We start from the raw sequence: 21,825 nt of genomic DNA, 5'->3' as shown, positions 1-21,825 counted from the left end.
CTGGTTTTTATGTTTCTGTGAAAAATGTTTCTTTGACTTTGCTGGTGGGATCAAAAAATCCAGACGGTCAGATTTTTAAATCATTTTAAGGTAACATGGCCGCTGTCTGTGGTTCTGGACGGCTCCAGGTTCTGTCCATGGTTCTGAATAGCTCCAGGTTCCGTCCGTGGTTCTGAATAGCTCCAGGTTCTGTCCGTGGTTCTGAATAGCTCCAGGTTCTGTCCGTGGTTCTGAATAGCTCCAGGTTCTGTCTGTGGTTCTGGACGGCTCCAGGTTCTGTCCGTGGTTCTGAATAGCTCCAGGTTCTGTCCGTGGTTCTGGACGGCTCCAGGTTCTGTCCGTGGTTCTGGACGGCTCCCAATCCACCGTCAGAAATCAAACTAAACCAGGATTCACTGAACAGGAAGTGAAGCTTGAGACCATTAATTGTGATCATTTATTGAAATAAAGATCAACTAATACAGTAATCGATTAGAAGTCAATCGATTAAATGGTAATTGGAACATTCAGGCTCAAGTTACCAGAAGAACTTTAGGCCAAAAATGCACAAAACATATAAATACTCTGGATATACGATGAAAACCGTTGCTGCTGTACTGAACCCGGTTCTGTTCTACCCAGAAATCATCAGAATAACTAAAATAAAAATAGTTTCAGTTACAGGAAACCGACACGTCAACACAAAAAGCTCAGAGAAAAATAAAATAAATGAAGCTCAGGTAGAGACTGGAGGACATTTTAAAGGTTTTACAGAAATAAGGTGAGACTTTAAATATTTCATAATTCTGACAGAGCGTCATTTCTTTCATATTTCTTTCTTTTTGAAATATGCAGAGAAAACCAGACAAGATATATTTTTAAAAGATGAATTAAGATCTTAAGGTCAGTTTCTGCTGCAGGGTTTATTAGCTGAGCTCCAGTAAATATCAAACATATCAAAATATTATTTCTAACATTTCAGCCTTTCAATCCTAACTTTTGTCTCGCAAGATGAAACATGCTCTTCATTCATCAGCCCAGAAAAATCTTCTCCCATAATGCTTCACTGGGTTTTACTGAGGATGTCTGAATCATTTTTACTTTCTAGAAAACATTTGAACAGAGTAACGGCTCCGATCATTTAAAATGTCTCGCTGACGTTCTGGTCCGTTTCAGTCAACATGCTGGATGAGAGAAACAGAACAGGAACCGTCTCCTCTGATTGGACGGCTTCACCTGGACAGGAATCTGCAGAGCCTGGACCCAGAGTCCAACATCAGTGTCTGACCTCACAAATGCTCTAATACATTAAAGATAAATAAAATATGGTTAATTAAAGTCCACATTTTACGGAAACCCATTTCTGCCATGAAAGAAAAATCAATCCAACAGGAAGTCATAATTTCGAGTATTAAAGGCATAGTTCTGAGATATAAGGCATAATTTTGACTTTCACAGTAATAATTTCACTTTTGAAGTCACAAGTGTGATAGTCATAATTTTGAGATTCAGTGATATGTAAGAAATACAAAGTCATAATTTTGACTTTTGAAGTAATCAATTCAACTTTTGAATTTTTAATTGTGAGATAAAATGTCATAATTTCAAGATATAGGGTCATTATGTGATACTAATCATTTTGAGATAAGTCATAATTTTAAGATTTAAAGTCATGACATAGAAAGTTTTAGTTTTGAGATTTAAAGTCAAAATCATGAAATATGAAGTCATAGTTTTGACTTTAAAAGTCAAAATGTACATTTTGAAAGTAATAAAACTAAAGGTCACGCTGTTTCTCTAAGGAGACTTTTCTCCAGCTGCTCTGGTATCTTTTAATCATGACTTTGAATCTTGTAATTCTAATGTTGAAAGTTTAAAATGTGACTTCCTGCTGGGCTTTTATTTTTTTCTTTCATAGCGGAAATGGATTATAGTCAGAATTGTTTGTTTTTTTCTAAATAGTCTTAAAGAAAACAACACGTTTTCCTTTGATGGAACAGCTGACAGCCGCAGTAGAAGTCCGAGCCTGATCGCCAGGCTGTGTAATCGATCCCCGATAAGCCGGCAGGTTCCCAGCAGTCAGGCTGCTGAAGCAACGCAGCAGGTTAAACGGGTTTGGATCGGAATCAGGCTGACAGGCAGCTCTGGAAGTCCGGCAGTAGTTGTTTAGTTTTCTGGGTCGTTTTCAGCGGAACCAGCCGGGAACATGGCGGACACAGAAGAAATGTTCCTCCGAGCCAAACATCGGACTTTCAGCGGACTGACTGAAGGTAACCCCCCGCCTGTAGCTAGCTCCTTTAGCTCGGGCTAAAGCTACCTGATGTTCTAACTTCACTGTTGTTTAAATGTTCTGCGGCTTTTATTACAGCTTTTGCGTTTGTTATAAACTTTTTGTCACTGTTGTCATGGTAACACTTAGCTTGCAGCCGGTCCTTGTTGGTAAGAAGTCGGATCTATTTAGCTTATTACACAGGACGTGTTTCTGCCGTTAATTTATTAAATATTCTTATATTTTTTCCAGTTGTAATGGTGAATATTTAAAGTGATGTATTAACTGCATCTAATTAAATTAAATATATAAAATATTTGATACATTTATCTCAGAAAATTAATTAATTAATATTAATGAGTTACAGCAACATTTAATTTCCCTTTGGGATTAATAAAATATTTTTGAATTTGTATGTATTAATTTATGTTTAATGGCACAATTTAAATGTCACTACAGGCTTTCTCAATGCCCAGCCACACAAGTACAGACATGTAACGACTCAAGACTTACCTGCAGAACACTCACCTGTACAGTGTTGGCCACGCCCACTGACTGTAAGGACGAAATTAAACAAATAACTGAATATTTAGATGTGCTTAAAGTTTAATCATTCAATTATGTATTTAGTAAAAATGAATATTAATAGAGTATAAATGTGCTTTAAAGAGTTCTTAAATATTTATTTCTTCAGTTAATACTTTAAATATGATTGTTATGCATAATGCAGATAAATGCAGTGATGTTTTTAGCTGGAAACTAAAACTTTTGGCCTCGTCGCCGTCGGCAGCAGATTCATCAAAACGTTCTTCAGGTGTGATTGGAAGGACAAATACAAGTTGGGCTGATTTTCACTGACGGCTTTATGAACTCAGACGTAAAGAAGAGAATGTTTGGAAACTAACGGATCCATGTTCAGCTCTGACCAAAACCCTCTCTGCGCTGACCTCTGACCTCTACAGGATCCTGTGGAGCGACACCTGCGGGGATGCTGAGCGGCTAGCTGAGTGGCTAGCTGAGCTGCTAGCTGAGCGGCTAGCTGAGCTGCTAGCTGAGCGGCTAGCTGAGCTGCTAGCTGAGCAGCTAGCTGAGCGGCTAACTGAGCGGCTAGCTGAGCTGCTAGCTGAGCTGCTAGCTGAGCGGCTAGCTGAGCGGCTAGCTGAGCGGCTAACTGAGCGGCTAGCTGAGCCTCTGAGGGAACCTGAGGGTTGGTTTTGATGGCAGCCTCTCCTCAGCAGCTGTGGAAGCTAAATGAGTCGAACAGAAAGCTGCTGTTCACACCTGTTCCTAACATCTGTCCGTTAGCCGCCAACAAGCTGGATCCATTTGCATCTTGTTTGTTTTTCCACTTTGGTTCTGCTCCAGCGTGAAAACTCCTTTCCTACAGAGGAATGATTGCAGGAGCAGGATGACGTGGCTCAGTGTTGTTTACTGCAGAGATTATCCTGGTTAATTATTTAGGACTGTAAATGACGTGAATTTGCATGTCATTTACATGAAGTTTATCTGTTATTGTGCAATTATTATGGTTGTTTTTGTCCATCTTATCAACTGAGACGTTAAAACAGAACCAAGAGTTTCTGTTAAACGGTTATTAACCACCTGTTGGTGACGATCCACCTCTTCAGTCTGCAGCACGAAAAACGGACAAAGTTTAATCTATAAAAACAGAACCTAAAAATAATTAGAAGTTTAAAAGAACCAATAATTTAAAACAAAAATGAGACAAAATAGAAATAAAGCAGCAGAAATATAAAGGTCAGAAATCGAAGCTCAAATAACATCGACTCTGATTGGCTCTTGGGTTCTAACCCGGTGTTCTGGGTCGGAACCGCTCTGACCCGGTGTGTTGGTGCGTCCCCAGAGGCGGAGCGGCAGTGGACCGGGCCGTTCTGCTTCGTCCAGGCTGCGGACCCCCAGCTGGGCCTGATGAAGGCGTGGCGGATCGGCGACGCGGTGGGCGGCGGGGACGAGTGGGAGGAGGAAGTGGCGCTCACCAAGCAGGCGGTGGCGGGGGTCAACCAGCTGCGGCCCCGACCCCGCTTCATGGTGCTGTGTGGGGACCTGGTCCACGCCATGCCGGGTAGGAGGCTTTAACTAGGCCACTTCAGCTATTTGTGTTTAATGGCCAATCATAGCCCAGCAATTATGTGTCACATTTATTACATTTTACAATGAAAATCTTAAAATCATTTGTTTCTTTCCATCATGTTTTAAAATCAAACCTGCAGTGTTGCTTTGATTCTTTCATGTCTGAGAAATCCTTTCATCTCCATGGCAACCACTCAGCTGTTCAAAACACCTGGGTGGACCTAGCCCCGCCTTCGAGGCGCAGCTCCTCCCCCACTCAGCTCCTTCAGACTAGCCAGCAGCAATTAGCAACCAGCTGAACTCATTATAGCTGCTGCTCAGAGCAACGCTGGTGGAAACATTAAAGAGTTAATAGAGGAGCCATGTTGGATGACTTCCTGGAGGCGGAGCTTCAGAAACAGCAGGAGTTCTTAAAGAGACAGAGGCCCAATTTGAAGTCATTAAATCAGGAAGTAAAATTTATTTTAAGTCATATTTGATATAATTTTACTCCTGAATGTTTCAGGGTCACATTTCATTCACTACAAATCAGCTTGATTTAACAGTGAGACCTGCCATCGAAATGTTTCAACGGTTCTTTAGTAGTGACCTCTGACCTCTTCCCTGAACTTTGAACATGGCAGGCAGTGACTTTATAGACATAATAAAAATAAAAATGTTCCATCAGGTTCCAGCTGAAGCTGCAGGAAGTTAAGACATACAACTTCCTGCTGCTGCTCTCACAGCCTTCATCATCATCATCATCATCTGTCCTCTTCAGCAGCTGCAGCCACATCTTCCTCAACATCTTCATCCTCACTTCTCGTCTTTTCTTCTTCAACAGAATTAAAGCTTCAGTTTGTAACTTTTATGAAAAATGTTTTTACATATTTGTTTAAACTGTTGCTATGCTAATGCTAGTTAGCATCTCCACAGAAGACAGTGGATAAATGATTTTCCTGTAACAGTAAGTTGTTTCTCTGTGGCATTGACACAGTAAGCAGCGCGTTCATAAGGCTGATTGGCAGCGCTAAGCCCGTCCTCCTGGCTCTGATCGGTTGTTTTGTTCAGACGGCGCTGGGAGGAGGTCGATGTTTCCGCAGGTTATCTGTCTCATATTGAAGCGTAACGGCATGCTGACAGTTTTAATAAATATGTGAAATCATATTTTTATTAAAGCTACATGCAGTGTCCGTGTTTCTTTCCTGTAACTTTCCTCTGCTCAGCCCGTTTTCCCGCCTGGCTGCAGCTGATATTTATCTATGGAAACGTCGAACCTTGGCGCCGCGCTCGGCTGCAGCTGCTGAATATGTTCAGCTGTAATCAGTCCAGGGATTTTATCTCTGTGTTGCTCCTACCAATGTTGTGGAAATAATATCAATGAGTGGACAGCTCTGGTTCGATTAATTCTGTCTGTGGCCGGTTGCCTTGGTGACCAGATCTGGTTGTTAAATAGTTTTGGATGCAGCAGTAAACTGTTTACTCATCCAGGTTTGATCCAGGTCACGTTACGCTCTGAGCTTCAGGCTGAATTACTTGATGTGAACAAGCGGTTCTGACCGTCTGCAGCTCCTCCGGCCCGAAGAGTCGGTCCGTTTGCTGCCCTTCAGGCTTCAGCTCAGGAAAATCTGACGTCTCTTTTCTTGGATTTGCAGCTGAAACTCAGATGTGCATTTAATTCAGACTGTCGGCTCAGTGAGGTCAGAGTCTGGACGGCTTTAAACAATCTACAACTTTATTTATACCAAATTTGATTTCCGACTTTTTTTCATGAAGAATTTACAAACAACAACAAAAATCTGGCTGTTTTATTCCAGTTACTCCTTCTGTAAGTTGAATTTAAAGGTAAACTAAATAGAAAGTGTAAGAAACGCTGTTCAAACTGGAAAATCCAGCTTTGTCCAAAAATCTAATCTTCAGAAACAGAAAATTTCATTAATTGACAAAACCGATTTATTGCTCAGTCCTGGTTCTTATTGGTGATTGTGTTGTTTGTCAGATGTAAAGGTTAAGCTGAGAGGGTCGGGTCGGGTCGGGTCCGGTTGTAAACCGATGGCTGCAACTAAAAATTATTTGATCAATTAATCAATCAATTTGGTGATTAACCAAATAAACAAGCTGCCACGTTCTACAGATTTTTCATTTAAGCCTTTTTATACAATATTAGAAATGCATTCCCTTTTTAAAAAATTAAAACCAGCATTTTATTGCCTAAAATTCAGTAACATTTTAACTAAAACATCTTCTAACATCAAGATGAGAAAAGCTGAACAGAGCAGAGCTGATCAGATATTTCATATATAATCCCCAGATTATTTTAGATTAACTGATTGGATATAAAATGTGATTAATAGTGAAGCTAAATTTATTTTAAATGCAAAATGTTCATTTTTTCTGAACAGTTTTTGCTTCATTTCTGCTGATTCTGTTTATTCCAGTTAACGATTAATTTACTAAATTAGTTGACAATTATTTCAATAATCGATTGGTCACGATAAACCGTTTCCGTCCTGCTGATGACCTGAGCAGCAGAAAGAACCAGAACCTTCAGTTTGGACCCAGCAGAACCTGGTTTCCTCTCATCCACTCACCGAAGAGAAAAGCCTCTCTCTGCCAATTATAGGTTTCCACGGTTACGGAGCAGCGAAAGGGAAGTCTCCAATCAGCCTTTAATTCATCTCTGCGTGTTTCAGAGAGACGGACCGAGACGTCAGCGCCGGGCCCGGCGCCGCTCGGCGCCCCGGAGACGCAGCAGAACCCTTTGTGGAGCTCATTAGACAAGTGTCAGGTCCAGAACGTTCCTCTAATCTAATCAGCTCTCCATCTCACCCCGCGGCGCCGTCCTCGCCTCGCCAGCGCTCCTTATCCTCTTCATTTGTCAGCTTTAAAAGTTAGCGAGGGAAGACGCCAGGCGGCGAGGGAAGACGCCAGGCGGCGAGGGAAGACGCCAGGCGGCGAGGAAGCGAGGCTGATTGAAGGAAGTCCTTGAGATGAGAAGAGTCTCTGGAGAGGAAGCCGGTCGGTTCAGAGCTTCGTTTGCCTTCAGTTTGGCCACAACTCCAACAATTCATCAGATTTATTCGATTACTGAAATAATATCAACTAATTTAGGAATCGATTATTTAACTAAAATATGGCATTTGCTGAAAAAACTGAAATTAAACCAAAACTGAACAAAACGTGAACATTTTGCATCTCTAGGTGTAAATCTGTTCAGAACTCGCTGTTTCAGGTTTTGCTTCTTCTGGTTTCAATTCTGTAAAATTAAATTTCTTTTGCTTAAATCTTTATCTAGTTCATTAAAAAATAGTTAATAGATGTTGAATCAAGCAGGTTTAACAGCTATTTAGTATTTATTTAGCTGCAGATGGATCCTTTGCTATGTTACATTTCAGGAAAGAAAATGTTTTATTTTAATATTTAAAAATAGGAATTAAATGATTTATTTTTTGCTTTTTACGTATAAAACAAGCTTAAATGGTCAAATTAAAAATCTGCATAATGTGTTATTTTTTTTAAGCTAATTACTCGATTAATCGTGAGAATAATCAGAGAAGCTCATTCATTTATAACCAACAAACAAACCGAACCTTTGATGGGTCCTACAGAGGCGACAGGGGCCGATCAGGGATCGATCAGAGGCCGATCAGGGGCCGATCAGGGGCCGATCAGGGATCGATCAGGGGCTCAGCATTAATGAAAGTTTCTGTATGCTCTCCCATGTCAGCGCTTCCTCTGAAGCTGCGCCAGCTGCGGTTAAGGGGAACGGACAGATAACGGGGAGGACAGACAGACAGACGGGAAAACTCAATGTGAGAGCGATGAAAAGGAGCAACAGGGAGTGAAATCTCTGCTACAGAGACACTTGCCAATTTCCTGTCACCTGCAGGCAGCGGCGTCGGTAATGCCGCCTGACAGCCAGCTTCCCCCGGCCGCCACCGATCCATTCCGGACGGTAAATAAACACTTTAAGGGGAAATGTCAGCCGGGCGGCTCCGGCTGCAGAGGCTCATCCTCCGTCAGGCCGCTTACCGGCACCGTGACGGACGTGGCGAGTAATGAGGATGGCGCGCGCAACCTGCTGCGTGGGGCCCGACGGTAACCGACGGTGACCGGGGCCGACCCGTTAAAGGGCCTCCAGGCCTGCGGGTTTAAACGCCGCCTGGCGCCGCGATACATGATAATATGAATTTAATGTGTTCACCAAAAACATTCACAAAGAATATGTTGGTTTCATTTATTATGTTTCAAAAGAAACTTTGAACAGGTTTTAGTCTAGATTTAAAGACTAATGGAAATTATTGAGCTCATTTTAATTGATCATGATTGATTTATTGATTTATTACTCTGGTGGATCATCTCACTGCCAGGTGTAACAGACCCAATCAGCCGTTAGCCTGGTGCTGTTAGCTTGATTCTGTTAGCCTGGTGCTGTTAGCCTGGTGCTGTTAGCTTGGTGCTGTTAGCCTGGTGCTGTTAGCTTGGTGCTGTTAGCTTGGTGCTGTTAGCTTGGTGCTGTTAGCCTGGTGCTGTTAGCTTGGTACTGTTAGCCTGGTGCTGTTAGCTTGGTGCTGTTAGCTTGGTGCTGTTAGCCTGGTGAGCCTGCAGGGCCTCCTGTTCCGCTGGCTGCCGGTCAGTGTGACCCAGAATCAGCAGAGCGACCCGGTGGGCCTGAATATGAATAACCTGCCTGGAGTCCAGCAGGAGGCCAAGGACGTTCTGATACGCCGCTTTACCCAGAGAAGATTGACCAATTCTGATTAATATGTGCGGCGACCTGCAGCTCTGATCGCTGCTTTAGATGCCAGCAGGTCAGTGAGACGGCATGAAGGCAGGCAGCTGCTCTTCCCTCGGGCCCTTTAGCAAGGCAGGAGCCCTGTGCTCATCCCTCATTGTCATGCAGAGCTAGTTAGCGCCGGTCGGCGCCTCCCGGCTGTTGCTAACGCTCCTTCAGCTTCATTTACACAAAAAGCAGGGAGGATCGGATGGATTCTTCATGCACACGTCCTTCACAGATCACAGCTGTTTACACTAAACTCATCCTCATGTGATCAGTAGGCCTGCCACAATAAAAAATTATCATATCATAAATTAAAACAAACTCTTCCTTTATCATTTTTAAATCTTCACTCTGGTTCTTTGGACTCAACCAGCCATTTTCTGAAGGACAATTCAAACCTTAGAATTCATTTTATTTCTGTTTCTGTTGTTTTAATGTTTATTTTGGATATTTAAAATGTCTTCCAGTGTGAAATGTTCATTAGAATTTCAACATTTATCGTTACTTTAGTGAAAATGGTCTCAAAACAACAACCTTATCATTTATTGTAATAATGTCTGAGATGCTTCATCATCCAGAAGCATTTGGTTCTGGTAAACGTCAGGTTTATGATCAAGAAGAAATTTAAAATCTCCATTTTTCAGTTTCATTCTCCAGCTGTAATATGATGTAAAATATTAATAATAAACGTGGTGTGAGGTCACACTTCTATCTTTATTGCATGTATAAAATGACTATCTACCGTGTTTAAAACACAGTCTAACAACAGGTCAAAGGTCAGAGGTCTCTACAGGATGATCTGTTAAATAAAATCTCATGAGCGTCGCCACATCGTTCCCTCATCGTTTACTCATCGTTCCCTCATCGTTTCCTCATCGTTTCCTCATCGTTCCCTCATCGTTCCCTCGTCGTTTCCTCATCGTTCCCTCATCGTTCCCTCGTCGTTCCCTCATCGTTCACTCGTCGTTCCCTCATCGTTTCCTCATCGTTTACTCGTCGTTCCCTCATCGTTTACTCGTCGTTCCCTCATCGTTCCCTCGTCGTTTACTCGTCATTCCCTCATCGTTTACTCGTCATTCCCTCGTCGTTCCCTCATCATTCCCTCATCGTTTACTCGTCATTCCCTCGTCATTCCCTCGTCGTTCCCTCGTTGTTCCCTCATCGTTCCCTCGTCGTTCCCTCGTCGTTCCCTCATCATTCCCTCATCGTTTCCTCATAGCTGCTAAGAAATAAAACAGGAACTGTCACACCGGCAGTTTGACACCATTTCAGATATTTAAAACACTAAACTAATCAATAATTATTGATATTGGCTGATTTGAAGCGTTTATATGGTGATTTATGCCAAACTGTCCCGCCCTGGTTGGAGATTAAAACGGAACTATTTCAGGTTATGTTTCCCGTCTTCATGGCGTCGAAGCTTCCTTTATGTTTGTCGCTGCAGAGATTTTATATTTTGGCAGCGAGGTCGCCACCACATCGATTACTGGACTCCAACATGGCGTCTCCACCACATCGATTACTGGACTCCAACATGGCGTCGCCACCAGAGCGTTTACTGGACTCCAACATGGCGTCGCCACCACATCGATTACTGGACTCCAACATGGCGTCGCCACCACATCGATTACTGGACTCCAACATGGCGTCTCCACCACATCGATTACTGGACTCCAACATGGCGTCGCCACCAGAGCGTTTACTGGACTCCAACATGGCGTCGCCACCACATCGATTACTGGACTCCAACATGGCGTCGCCACCACATCGATTACTGGACTCCAACATGGCGTCGCCACCAGAGCGTTTACTGGAATCCAACATGGCGTCGCCACCAGAGCGTTTACTGGACTCCAACATGGCGTCGCCACCAGAGCGTTTACTGGACTCCAACATGGCGTCTCCACCAGATCGATTACTGGACTCCAATATGGCGTCGCCACCAGAGTGTTTACTGGACTCCAACATGGCGTCTCCACCAGATCGATTACTGGACTCCAACATGGCGTCGCCACCAGATCGATTACTGGACTCCAACATGGCGTCGCCACCAGATCGATTACTGGACTCCAACATGGCGTCTCCACCAGAGCGTTTACTGGACTCCAACATGGCGTCGCCACCAGAGCGTTTACTGGACTCCAACATGGCGTCGCCACCAGAGCGTTTACTGGACTCCAACATGGCGTCGCCACCAGATCGATTACTGGACTCCAACATGGCGTCGCCACCAGAGCAGCCTGAATCTCCGTCTGCTCAAACACGATCAAATAACTTTTTAGAGTTAAACTCATTCAACTTGCCGTCTCTACCCACCAGGAACCGAATTCAGAGAAGCCCAGGAGCGGGACCTGAAGGAGGCCCTGAGGGAGACGGACCCGTCCATCCCACTCGTGTTCGTCAGCGGGAACCACGACCTGGACCAGGTACCGACTCCCAGCACGGTGGAGCAGTACTGCCGGGCCTGGGGCGACGACTACTTCAGCTTCTGGGTGAGCAGAACGAAAATAACAGCAGACAAAAACAAGATGGCCGATTATCACTGGAGAGGAGACACTGGTTTTCATCTGAACCGTCTGGTAATCTTCTGCTAGCTATTCATGTTTTTCCTTAATTTAATTAAAACTACATTACATATTAGGATTAAAATGCTTAATCTACCTTTCATATAAGCGTCAGTGTGTGTGAGAAGCTGATTCATAAATAAAATGGTCTTTTTCTGCATGTGAGCCATAAAATACGATAACAGAAGTTATAATGTGATAAGATGAGACTTTATTGATCTAAATAGTTAAATCAGTTTACAAAGTTTCAAAGTTCACTGATTGGCTGGGAGGCCCAAAGAACAGCCAATAAAAATAAAGCATCCTTCCTGGTTAAAGCCCAGTTCACACGACGCGATTTTAGATTTGTTGGCCGATTTTCAAAACCTGAGAGAGACCACACTGTAGCCGACAAAAATCATATTTATAACAGGTTCAATCGGTTCGATCGGTTCAAATAGTTCGATCGATTCGATCAGTGCGATCGGTTCATCGGTTTGTGTTTCCAGCCACAAGACACGAGAACCGATTTCTCTCACCAACATTCAGATTCCAGACAGAAAATCTAGTAAAAACCTCTATATCACACAAGTTTAGAGCAAACAAACATGGCTGATGATGTGGAAGCAATAACGATAGTTTGAGTTTATTTTAAGCATAACAGACGTAACGGCGTTGGATAAGAGTGGAGACGGGCGGCGGCTCTATTTGCTGCACTATGGAGGTGAATCTGTTTTTCCATCGTCACCATTTGTGTGTTTAGATCATTTTCTGTTCTGTTGTTTCTTTAAGCTTCATTAGTTAATTAGTATTTGTCATTTAATGTTTACAATCACATTGAGAAAAATGGGCACAAAATACAAGTCCAGTTAATTCATTTTAAAACCAGCATTAATCAATGTTTAATTAATCAATCAATGGAATCTACCTGCAGTGTCAAGCCCTGACTCAATGAATATCCTTATCGTTGTATCATGTCAGGTTAATGAAAAGTTACCGGGTTTATCAACTGCGGTACCAGTTTCGCTGCAGTTCCTCTCATTATCGTTTCTGGTGATGTTCTTTGTACGAAATGCTGAATAAACATTCATGCTGATCCTCTGATGTCACCGGACTCTCGGTTCGCCGTGTTTGGGATTCCCCTCCGTTCTCACTTCACCGCACTTTCTGATTGGCTACCTCTCTCATTCAACAGGCTGCGCTCTCCCAGTCAGGAAAAACCCACAGGCTGCGATAATCCGGCCAACACGATGTTGAACATGACCGATGTTAGATCGGAGCGGTCCGACGTTCCACCGACTGGACCCGATCAGCTGTAACAGGATGACCGGTTAGGATTATCGCAAGCAACAATCTTAGAAGGTTGCATGTTCTAGGATTGTCATGAGGGGAAAAATCGGTGCAAAAGATCATGTTGTGTGAACTGGGCTCAACAGGAGAGGAAGACCAGAACCTGAGACGGTCCAAACCGGATGTTTGTCAAACATTTTGACTGTTTAGAATATTAAAACAATATGACGTCAATCAGTTTTCATTCCTGAAGTCATGTATGTCCAGTGGCTTTCATTCGTCTGCAATTTAATCTGGTAAATCATTTGGCAGACGAGAAGTTTGGGCTTCATGACGGAGAGAAGAACCGATAAAAACTTCAGCCTCTAGATTTTCAGTTAGTGGAAATACTAAGGGTGGGTGGACGCAAATAAAGATTTTTATTGGTTAAAAACTGAATTTTCCACACCTGCGTAGGGGCTAAACGGTGACCTGAGGTCATGTGATGTTGGGATGTTTTGCTGGTCTTATCGTTTTGCTGTTTCCCAGGTGGGCGGCGTTCTCTGCCTGGTCCTGAACTCCCAGCTGTACTTCAACGCCTCGGCCTGCCCGCAGCAGAAGGAGGCTCAGGAGACGTGGCTGGAGGCGCAGCTGAGCAGGGCCTCCTCTGCGGTACGGCGCCGTGACGCTCTCTGATTCACGCTGATCTACTATGAGATCAGCTGTTCCTGAACTGAACTAGGATCCGGTGGTTGTTTCTGTTTTGTGCGTAGGAACCCAAACCCAAACACATCTTGGTTTTCCAGCACATTCCTCTGTACGTGAAGAGTCACGATGAACAGGACGAGTATTTCAACCTGCCGCAGGAAGCGAGGCAGAACCTGATGGAGCGTTTCAAACGGGCAGGTAGGGCGGCACTTCATGGTTTCATCTTACTGTGAACCATTCACAGCGCGACCCTTGATGCTATAGACGCATGTTATTGTTTACATCCAGACATTTGGAGCAGGCGCACGGCGCTGGAGGGTAAAAGGAATATTCTCTGCTCTGCACGGTTCTGCGCTGCCGGCAGAACCGTGAAACCTGGAGGAGAAGCGATTAATTCAGAGTGCCAAAAAATACCTGGAAACTCAAAACCACTCATATTCTTTGTTTTTCTCTAGCACTTTATTGGCTACGCTGCATACAAACCTGTTGCCTTAGCAACTGTCAATAACGGCGCTTTATGTACCAAAAACCACAAACACAAAGATCAGAACATTCAGTCCGTTACAGTTTTATGTTTTTAGGCTCAATGTTTATTGCGCCACTTTATTGTTTAAATGGTGGATTAGCTATTGCTGCTAATAGCTAAGCTAACACAGCAGTAGTAGATTAGCTAATTTACACTCTAGCGATGATCTGTAAAGTTGGTGTGTGGATTTACGGAAACAAACCGAATTCTGCAGCACATCTACATGTTAAGTTGTCACAGTCAAGCTAGCATTGATCTACTTCCCTCATGACTAGTCGCACTCTTCGTGACAAAACAGATTTTTCCAAGAAAATAAAAGAAAGTGAACCAGGTGTGTTTGTCAGACAGCTCAATTGTATAAAAATGTAAATAATTTACCAAAGAGAAACTGAAAACTTCAGTAAAGGCTACCGAAAGGCTACCGGAATAGAAGCGTTGCGTGGCGCAGTGGTTAGCGCAGCGGCGCAGTGGTTAGCGTTGCGTGGCGCAGTGGTTAGCGTTGCGTAGCACAGTGGTTAGCGCGGCGGCGCAGTGGTTAGCGCAGCGGCGCAGTGGTTAGCGTTGCGTAGCAGTGGTTAGCGCGGCGGCGCAGTGGTTAGCGCGGCGGCGCAGTGGTTAGCGTTGCGTGGCGCAGTGGTTAGCGTTGCGTAGCACAGTGGTTAGCGCGGCGGCGCAGTGGTTAGCGTTGCGTGGAGCAGTGGCTAGCGTGGGGCGCAGTGGTTAGCGCGGCGCCCTGCATAGAGAGACTGGAGACCGGGTATCTGCAGTCCGACTCCCGCCCTCGGGTCGCTGGGCCCAGGCCTCTCTCCCCTCTCTGCCTCCTTCCTGTCGGGTTGCTGTCAAATAAAAGCAACTAGTGCTGAAAAACGTCTTCCTAGAGACTACAGGAGTGATGTGGGACAAGGCGTCATGATGTCGGGCTTTTTTATCCCTCCAGCTGATCAGCGGAGCGTCCTGCTGCGCTGGATTCAACTGTAACCAAACGGGATCCGGTCATGATTAGTTTGGTTTGTGAGGTTCCGCTGTGGTCAGTGAGATAATTTAACTCCTAAATGTGCAGCTATCCAGAGATCAGCATCAGCCAGTGTTTGAAAGAAAAAGTCAGAACCGACTTTGTGCAACTTGTCGGACTTTTCTCCGCCGCTCAGGAAGAATTCCAGGATAAAGTTCTGTTTCTTGTTCTATTAATTCTGCATAATAATTTATTAAAAGCTGGTTTTTATCAATATTTGCGGTGAATTTAGCTGATAAAGTCTCTAAGCTGCTGTGAGGCGTTTTGTGCTTACGTCACTATGACATCACAGCGACTTTTATCATGTTGTAGTCGACCTTGAAGTCATTCAACCCCTAATTCACACGTACATTTATGATTTTATATATATATATATATATATATATATATATATATATATATATATATATATATATATATATATATATATATAAAACTTAACGGCTAAACCAGCGTAGTCATCAGCTAGCTGGTTTTTGCGCTGGGGGCAGCCGGCCTACATGAGGTGGAGATGGTGGCTGTAGGAGCCATTTCCCTCCTTTCTGATGATGGATCCAGGCCTCAGTGAGGCAAAGCTTCCCGTTAAAACTGTTCATATCTGAGAGGCAGCGCTGGGATCGCAGCCCAAAGCATTAATACGCCATTAGCAGGAAGAACAAGAGAAGCTGCTGGCTCACACGCGGCGCTCCGCTAATCAATTAATGCTCTCATGTCCTGTAAGGGAGTAATTCCCTAATCAGGATCCATTGTTGGAGGTTTAGGAGAGCGAAACGAGGAGCTCAGTGAGGAAACGAAGACCGTGAGACTCCACTAAGACACACATCGTCTCATCTGGACCTGGACGCTCCAGAATCACGCATCAAGGTGACTGAAGGACGCGGCGTTAATGTCACTAAGCAGCTGATGGTCCAGATGATCCGACCAGTCAGGAGCTCTGATGATCCACTGACTGGATCGCTGCTCTGAGCTGCTGCTTAACACTGACGGCTCAATTACTGGACATGATGGGACATGGCGGACCTGGAGGACATGGTGGACCTGGGGGACATGATGGACATGATGGACCTGGAGGACATGATGGACATGGTGGACATGATGGACATGGTGGACATAAAGCAAATAGTGATTTCATGTAGAATTACCCTCTGAAAGTCATCAGAGGTGAAACCAAACGACTGGTCAGTTTGGGATTTTATAATTCAGTTTGCTTTAACCCGACTCCGGTCCGTTTGCCTATGAAATCCAGTTCGGTTGGTGAGGTGTGAACACTAATCGACCTCTGACCTCTGGTCCTCCAAACCTCGGTCTGGGTTCGGTTGAAGTGAACTCTGGTTTGGTTTGAATGTGAAACTCCAAGCGGAGCAGAGACCACTCCAAAAGCAGGAAGTGGACTACAGCGCAGGGCATTCTGGGTAAATCCAACCAACGCTAACGTGTTAGCCTAGCGCTTGCAGCCGAAATGGTCCATCTGGTGAAGAAGGAAGTTGCTCTCAGTGTCTTCAGAGGTTTTTGTGTCGTTTCCTTCAGTGGTTCTTGGTGCAGCGCCCCCACAGGCCAGGAGGGGAACAGGTTGGTCAGAGTTTGGTTGGATGTTGTTGTTTTGGTCCCAATAGAACCAGGAAGGTGAAGAAGGAAGTTCCCGATGGATGGATGGATGGATGGATGGATGGATGGATGGATGGATGGATGGATGGATGGATGGATGGATGGATGGATGGATGGATGGATGGATGGATGGATGGAAACTAGTGGTGTAAGACAGACTTCTGGTTCTTCAAAATAAAAGCACTTCCTGTTGCGTTCAGGAAGTGGCTGAATGTTTAAAATGCTGAGTCATGATATTCTCATCATGTCCGTCTGGTCTGATGAACCTGATGTGATTCTAGAGGTTTTATGTAGGAACAGTTCTAATGTGCTCATTTATTCATGTCCATAAATCAAACTTTATAGGAAAATTAAGATATTTTCTCAACTCTGCATATTTAAATCACATTAGATTTAAATATGTGTAAAGCTCAGGAAGTCCTTTTCCTCATGTCGGTTATTAATATAGAAATATAAACATGATAAACATTCAGCTAAATGTTTGTGTGATATTTGTGCCCATGGCAGCGAATGAGTTTTGCTGATCAGTCGATGTGAGCGACTGCAGCCAGAATATGGGACGACCTGGTTCCAGTAAATTGGAAGAAAAAAGCTGGTTTTCTCCAGTAAATGTGCAAGAGTCATTTTTTCCTCTCATCTGTGGTAAATGATGTTATTTGTGAACATCCATCAGCCTGGCCATGTTTCCTCCACATTAGCCTGCATTAAGCACTCATCAGGTCCTGCTGCTGGGCGTGAACCCCCAGATGTGCTGCTGATGGGATGGAGCCGTTATTGCTGCAGCCGCTCCGGTTTCTGACGTTTATTACGTTTTGTAGCAGAGGAGGTTCATAAATCATCCTGCCTGTTGGAGAAAATCATGCAAAAGAATCATGAAAAACATTACTGGAAACCCCTCCACTGACTCCAACGTGTCTTTGTGACCAAACGGCCAGACGGAGGTTAAAGAGAAGCAAAAGCAAAGGAGGAGGAATAGCAGAGCTGCTAACAGCTGATGGACTCATCCAGGAAAATCGTCTCTGCTGCCTGGATGTTGAGCTGTTAGCATGTTAGCATGCCGGCACAGTGATGCAACACTGACTGCGACTGGAGCATCAGGATCCAGAGCAGATGAGAATCAGAATCAGCTTCTATCATCAATTTAATCATTCAACTGGTTAACCGTCTAACTGGCTAATCATCTAACTGGTTAATCATTTAACCAGTTACCTGGTTACTGCCGCAGCCGTTTCTTCTGTTGGTTCCATAAATCTGACGTGAGCTGCTGGGTTTCCCGTCCCAGTAAGAGTCTTACTGGCATTTGTTGAGGAAGAACGGCTTTGAACTGAGAGTCCTGGTGAAACTGGAACCCAGCCTGCAGCTTTTACTGGTTAAATGGGAGAGCAGAGACCTGGCAGCCATCTTTCTTCTGGGAGTTTCATTAAGCTAGCCGCCAACACGGATCAGCTTAGCAGAAACTTCTAATGCGATTTATCCGGGAGATAAACGAGGCTTCAGCAGCAGCTGGAATATTTCATCTTTTATTGTGTAAAATCACTGAAAACTCTTTATGATGCACCAATAAAACCTGAACATTGTTCAGAACCGGGAAATAATTCATCTGCTTCTGCCTGAAAGTTGGTTTCTGTACTTTGAATGAACCAAACGGCGTTTCGCTCCGACCGTCTGGTTCCTGTCGCTGGACTCGCTTTGCTTCTGACCTCGGATAAGGCGCCGCAACTCTGTGTGTGTGTGTGTGTGTGGGTGTGTGTGTGTGTGTGTGTGTGGGTGTGTGTGCGCGTGTGTGCGTGTGTGTGTGGGTGTGTGTGTGTGTGGGTGTGTGTGTGTGTGTGTGTGTGTGTGCGCGTGTGTGGGTGTGTGTGTGTGTGTGTGTGTGTGTGCGCGTGTGTGTGTGTGTGTGTGTGTGTGTGTGTGTGTGTGTGTGTGTGTGTGTGTGTGTGCGCGTGTGTGGGTGTGTGTGTGTGTGTGTGTGTGTGTGTGTGTGTGTGTGTGTGCGCGTGTGTGGGTGTGTGTGTGTGTGTGTGTGTGTGTGCGCGTGTGTGTGTGTGTGTGTGTGTGTGTGTGCAGAGAGATGATACTTCATATTTAACACATCAGGATCAAATTATTATCAGTAGCAGAACTTTGAAATGATCGACCTGGAGCTGACCTGGAGTGACCTGGAACCGACCTGGAGTGACCTGGAACCGACCTGGAACCGACCTGGAGCTGACCTGGAGTGACCTACAGCTGACCTGGAACCGACCTGCTTCCAGACAAAATCTGTTTTCATAGGAATAATCAGGTTTCATTGATCTCTGATGCTTCCTCTGATTTTAGTGAGCAGTTCTGGTCCAGACCGGGTCCGGACCCGGGTCTGGACCCGGTCTGGACGCCGTTTACGTTTAAACTGAATATTTTTCATCTTGGTTCAGTTTCCATCATCAAATAATTTTTGTTTCATTTTTTTCAGTGTAATTGTTAAATATCTTTTCTCATTATCAAATCATTTATTTCTTTCAGTTTTTAATGTTTTTCCCAGTTTAATTTTTTTTACAGTTCGGTCTCCATGGCAACCGGGTCAATGCCACTCCAGTATCCAGGACCGGTTCTGGTACAGGCCCGCCGGGCCTCTATATATTTCTGAGGATCAGTGTCTTGTTTAAATCCACAGATGACGCGTATTAAATATTTTTAGCTGGGAGTGTTACTTTATTTAGGCCGCCTGGGTCACATGACATGAATATTTGAACGTTTTGCTGTTTTTAATTCTGTTCTTTATTTAGCTTTGGTTCTGGACAGAACAAACTCAGTGATGAATCTTTTGTCTCTGCGTCTCCCAGGCGTGACGGCCGTCTTCTCGGGTCATTACCACCGGAACGCCGGCGGCTGCCACGACGGCCTGGACATGGTGGTGACCTCAGCCATCGGCTGCCAGCTGGGCGACGACACCCACGGCGTGCGGCTGGTGGCGGTGACGGCCAACGCCGTGGTGCACCGCTACTACAGCCTGGAGCAACTGGGGCAGCGCGGCGTGGACGAGGAGCTCAGGAAGATGTTGCAGGCCTGCTGACTTCCTGTCTGCTGACTTCCTGTTTGCTTCGAGGAAAAACTAAAACCAAAACTAAACCACTCCCAGCCTCTGACACTAATACTTTATTTTAGGAACCTTTAAATCATCTTCATGTTATCGTTGAACTGTTAGTCACAAAACCTTGGAGGCGGTGCGTCACCAATAATCTTCCTGTGGGAAACAAACACTGAGAATTGAGCCTAACAGAAAACAAACTTAGTGTGAAAATCAACAAAATTAGCTTTGTAACCTTTTTAGTATTTAATTTTCACACTGGAAGATCATTGTAGGTACAATCCTCAGATTAGCCGTTAGCTTTAGCTTCCTGGACCAGCTCAACAAGGAGAAAACAAAAGAGACATAAAATATTACCTGCTTATACCTGGTCTGGAGAACCCCAGATCTGTAATGTTGACCTCGTTAGCAACTCTATGCAAGCGTTTCCTGTTAGTGAGTCTGATCTAGTTCTTAATTTCTGGAATATTATGATTTGAATCTTTGCAGAAAATTCATCTTTAAAAAGCCCAGTTATTGAATTTGATTATGATCGGACGCATTATACAGCAGAGAATTGATTATTTAAACTAAATCTGTAATATGCAAATACAAACAACAACTGTTAGCTGCTAAACAATTCAAGATGGTCGTCAAGGACAATTTATGCTGGGACTAAATCTCATCAGACATTAATACTGTCAAATACTACATAATTCAATCCATAGAAATCATATTTACTGATATTTTTATTATTCAATATGGCCACCATGGTTACCATAGTAAATTTTTTCACAAATATCGGCAGTTAAGTCATAGCCTACATAAATATTTTCTTGATCTTGTTTCTGGAGGACATTTCTCAAAATGGTCGTCATGGAGAATATGTGTTGCAGTAATTACTGTTATTTGTCATCACAGCTAACCAAAAGTTAGCTTCACTAACCAATAATACGCCAAACAAGAATGGTATCTCTGCTAATGCTAAACCATCAAGCACATAAAAATATTAGCAGAAGCTAATGCTACACACAGAAAAAATTAGCTCTGCTATCGCTAAACAACTAAAGACTTAGAAATACCTAGCAGAAGCTAATGCTAGCCATTGAGCCAACTGTCTCATATCTTCTCCTTCCAGTTGACCAGTGTGAGACTCGCTAACAGCAGAGTCCTCAGTTTGTGATTTTTACTTATTATTATTTTAAAGTTGTATAAATATGATGACCAAAACATCTGATGTGACATAAAGTTCATGGGGAACATTTTGTGTCAATAATTGATTTAAAAGACTCAAAAACAGCGGCCATCTTGAACAATGTCTGCCTGAAATTGAAGTGGCTGATGGGAAATATGGAAACACCTGAGAGGCTAGCATGCTAATTTTTGAGACTGTGTCCAAACTATAAAGATTTCTTCAGTAATAATCTGCTCAGGTTTACTGTTCTGAAGCGAACACACGACTCCGTTACAGTGTCCGCGCCTGCTGCGGCAGGGTTACCACGGCAACCGTTAGTAACGGCTCTGTGGGGGGCGGGAACCTCGTTTCACTCCGACCGTTCTGGGTTGGTGTGTGGAAGACGACGGAGTCCATTTCCTTCATTTCCTGTCTGAAGGAGCTTCACTTCCTGTTCGGTTTTTATGTCCTGGTGGTGCCAACACACACACACACACGGCCCCCAACAGGAGAACGTCGGTCGCTTTGCTTTGTCTCCATGTTTCTAATGAATCCTCAAATTCACTCGACTGTTGGATGTATTTTTATAATAAATGTTGATTTTTATTAAATTACTGCATTGTGTTGCTTATTTTATTTGAATTTAACATCAAGACTTAATCAGTGCATTGAGTTCTGTTATTATTATTGGTTAAAGAGTTGAAGTGTTACGTTATAAAGTTTCCCTGCAGAACGTTGCATTGAACAGTTGGTTCCACATGAAGGATCAGGATGATCGGACTCCAGATCCGGTCATCTGGATCATTTCTCCATATTTAGTTAATATCCAGACTTCAGTTCATTA

General features: G+C 43.9%; 1 protein-coding gene across 3 annotated transcripts; it reads left to right on the top strand.

The window, feature by feature from the left end:
- The first annotated feature begins 1,697 nt into the window (after positions 1–1,697).
- Positions 1,698–21,595, top strand: cpped1 (calcineurin-like phosphoesterase domain containing 1). 3 transcript variants are annotated; one of them, XM_032574663.1, is made up of 6 exons: positions 1,750–2,249; positions 4,113–4,331; positions 11,418–11,590; positions 13,460–13,582; positions 13,717–13,816; positions 19,584–21,595. In XM_032574663.1, the coding sequence occupies exons 1-6, from the start codon at positions 2,186–2,188 to the stop codon at positions 19,811–19,813; spliced, it is 909 nt and encodes a 302-aa protein (XP_032430554.1). In that variant the 5' UTR covers positions 1,750–2,185; the 3' UTR covers positions 19,814–21,595. The 3 variants fall into 3 exon arrangements, with proteins under 3 accessions (XP_032430555.1, XP_032430554.1, XP_032430553.1); XM_032574662.1 differs by having other exon boundaries at positions 1,771–2,249; positions 13,684–13,816; XM_032574664.1 differs by lacking the exons at positions 11,418–11,590; positions 13,460–13,582; positions 13,717–13,816 and having other exon boundaries at positions 1,698–2,249.
- The last annotated feature ends 230 nt before the right edge of the window (positions 21,596–21,825 follow it).

This window comes from Xiphophorus hellerii, chromosome 10, assembly GCF_003331165.1.
Source record: "Xiphophorus hellerii strain 12219 chromosome 10, Xiphophorus_hellerii-4.1, whole genome shotgun sequence".
Classification (NCBI taxonomy): Eukaryota; Metazoa; Chordata; class Actinopteri; order Cyprinodontiformes; family Poeciliidae; genus Xiphophorus; species Xiphophorus hellerii.
Note: the sequence above shows the minus strand (reverse complement) of the source record. Positions and strands in the feature narration are given on the sequence as shown.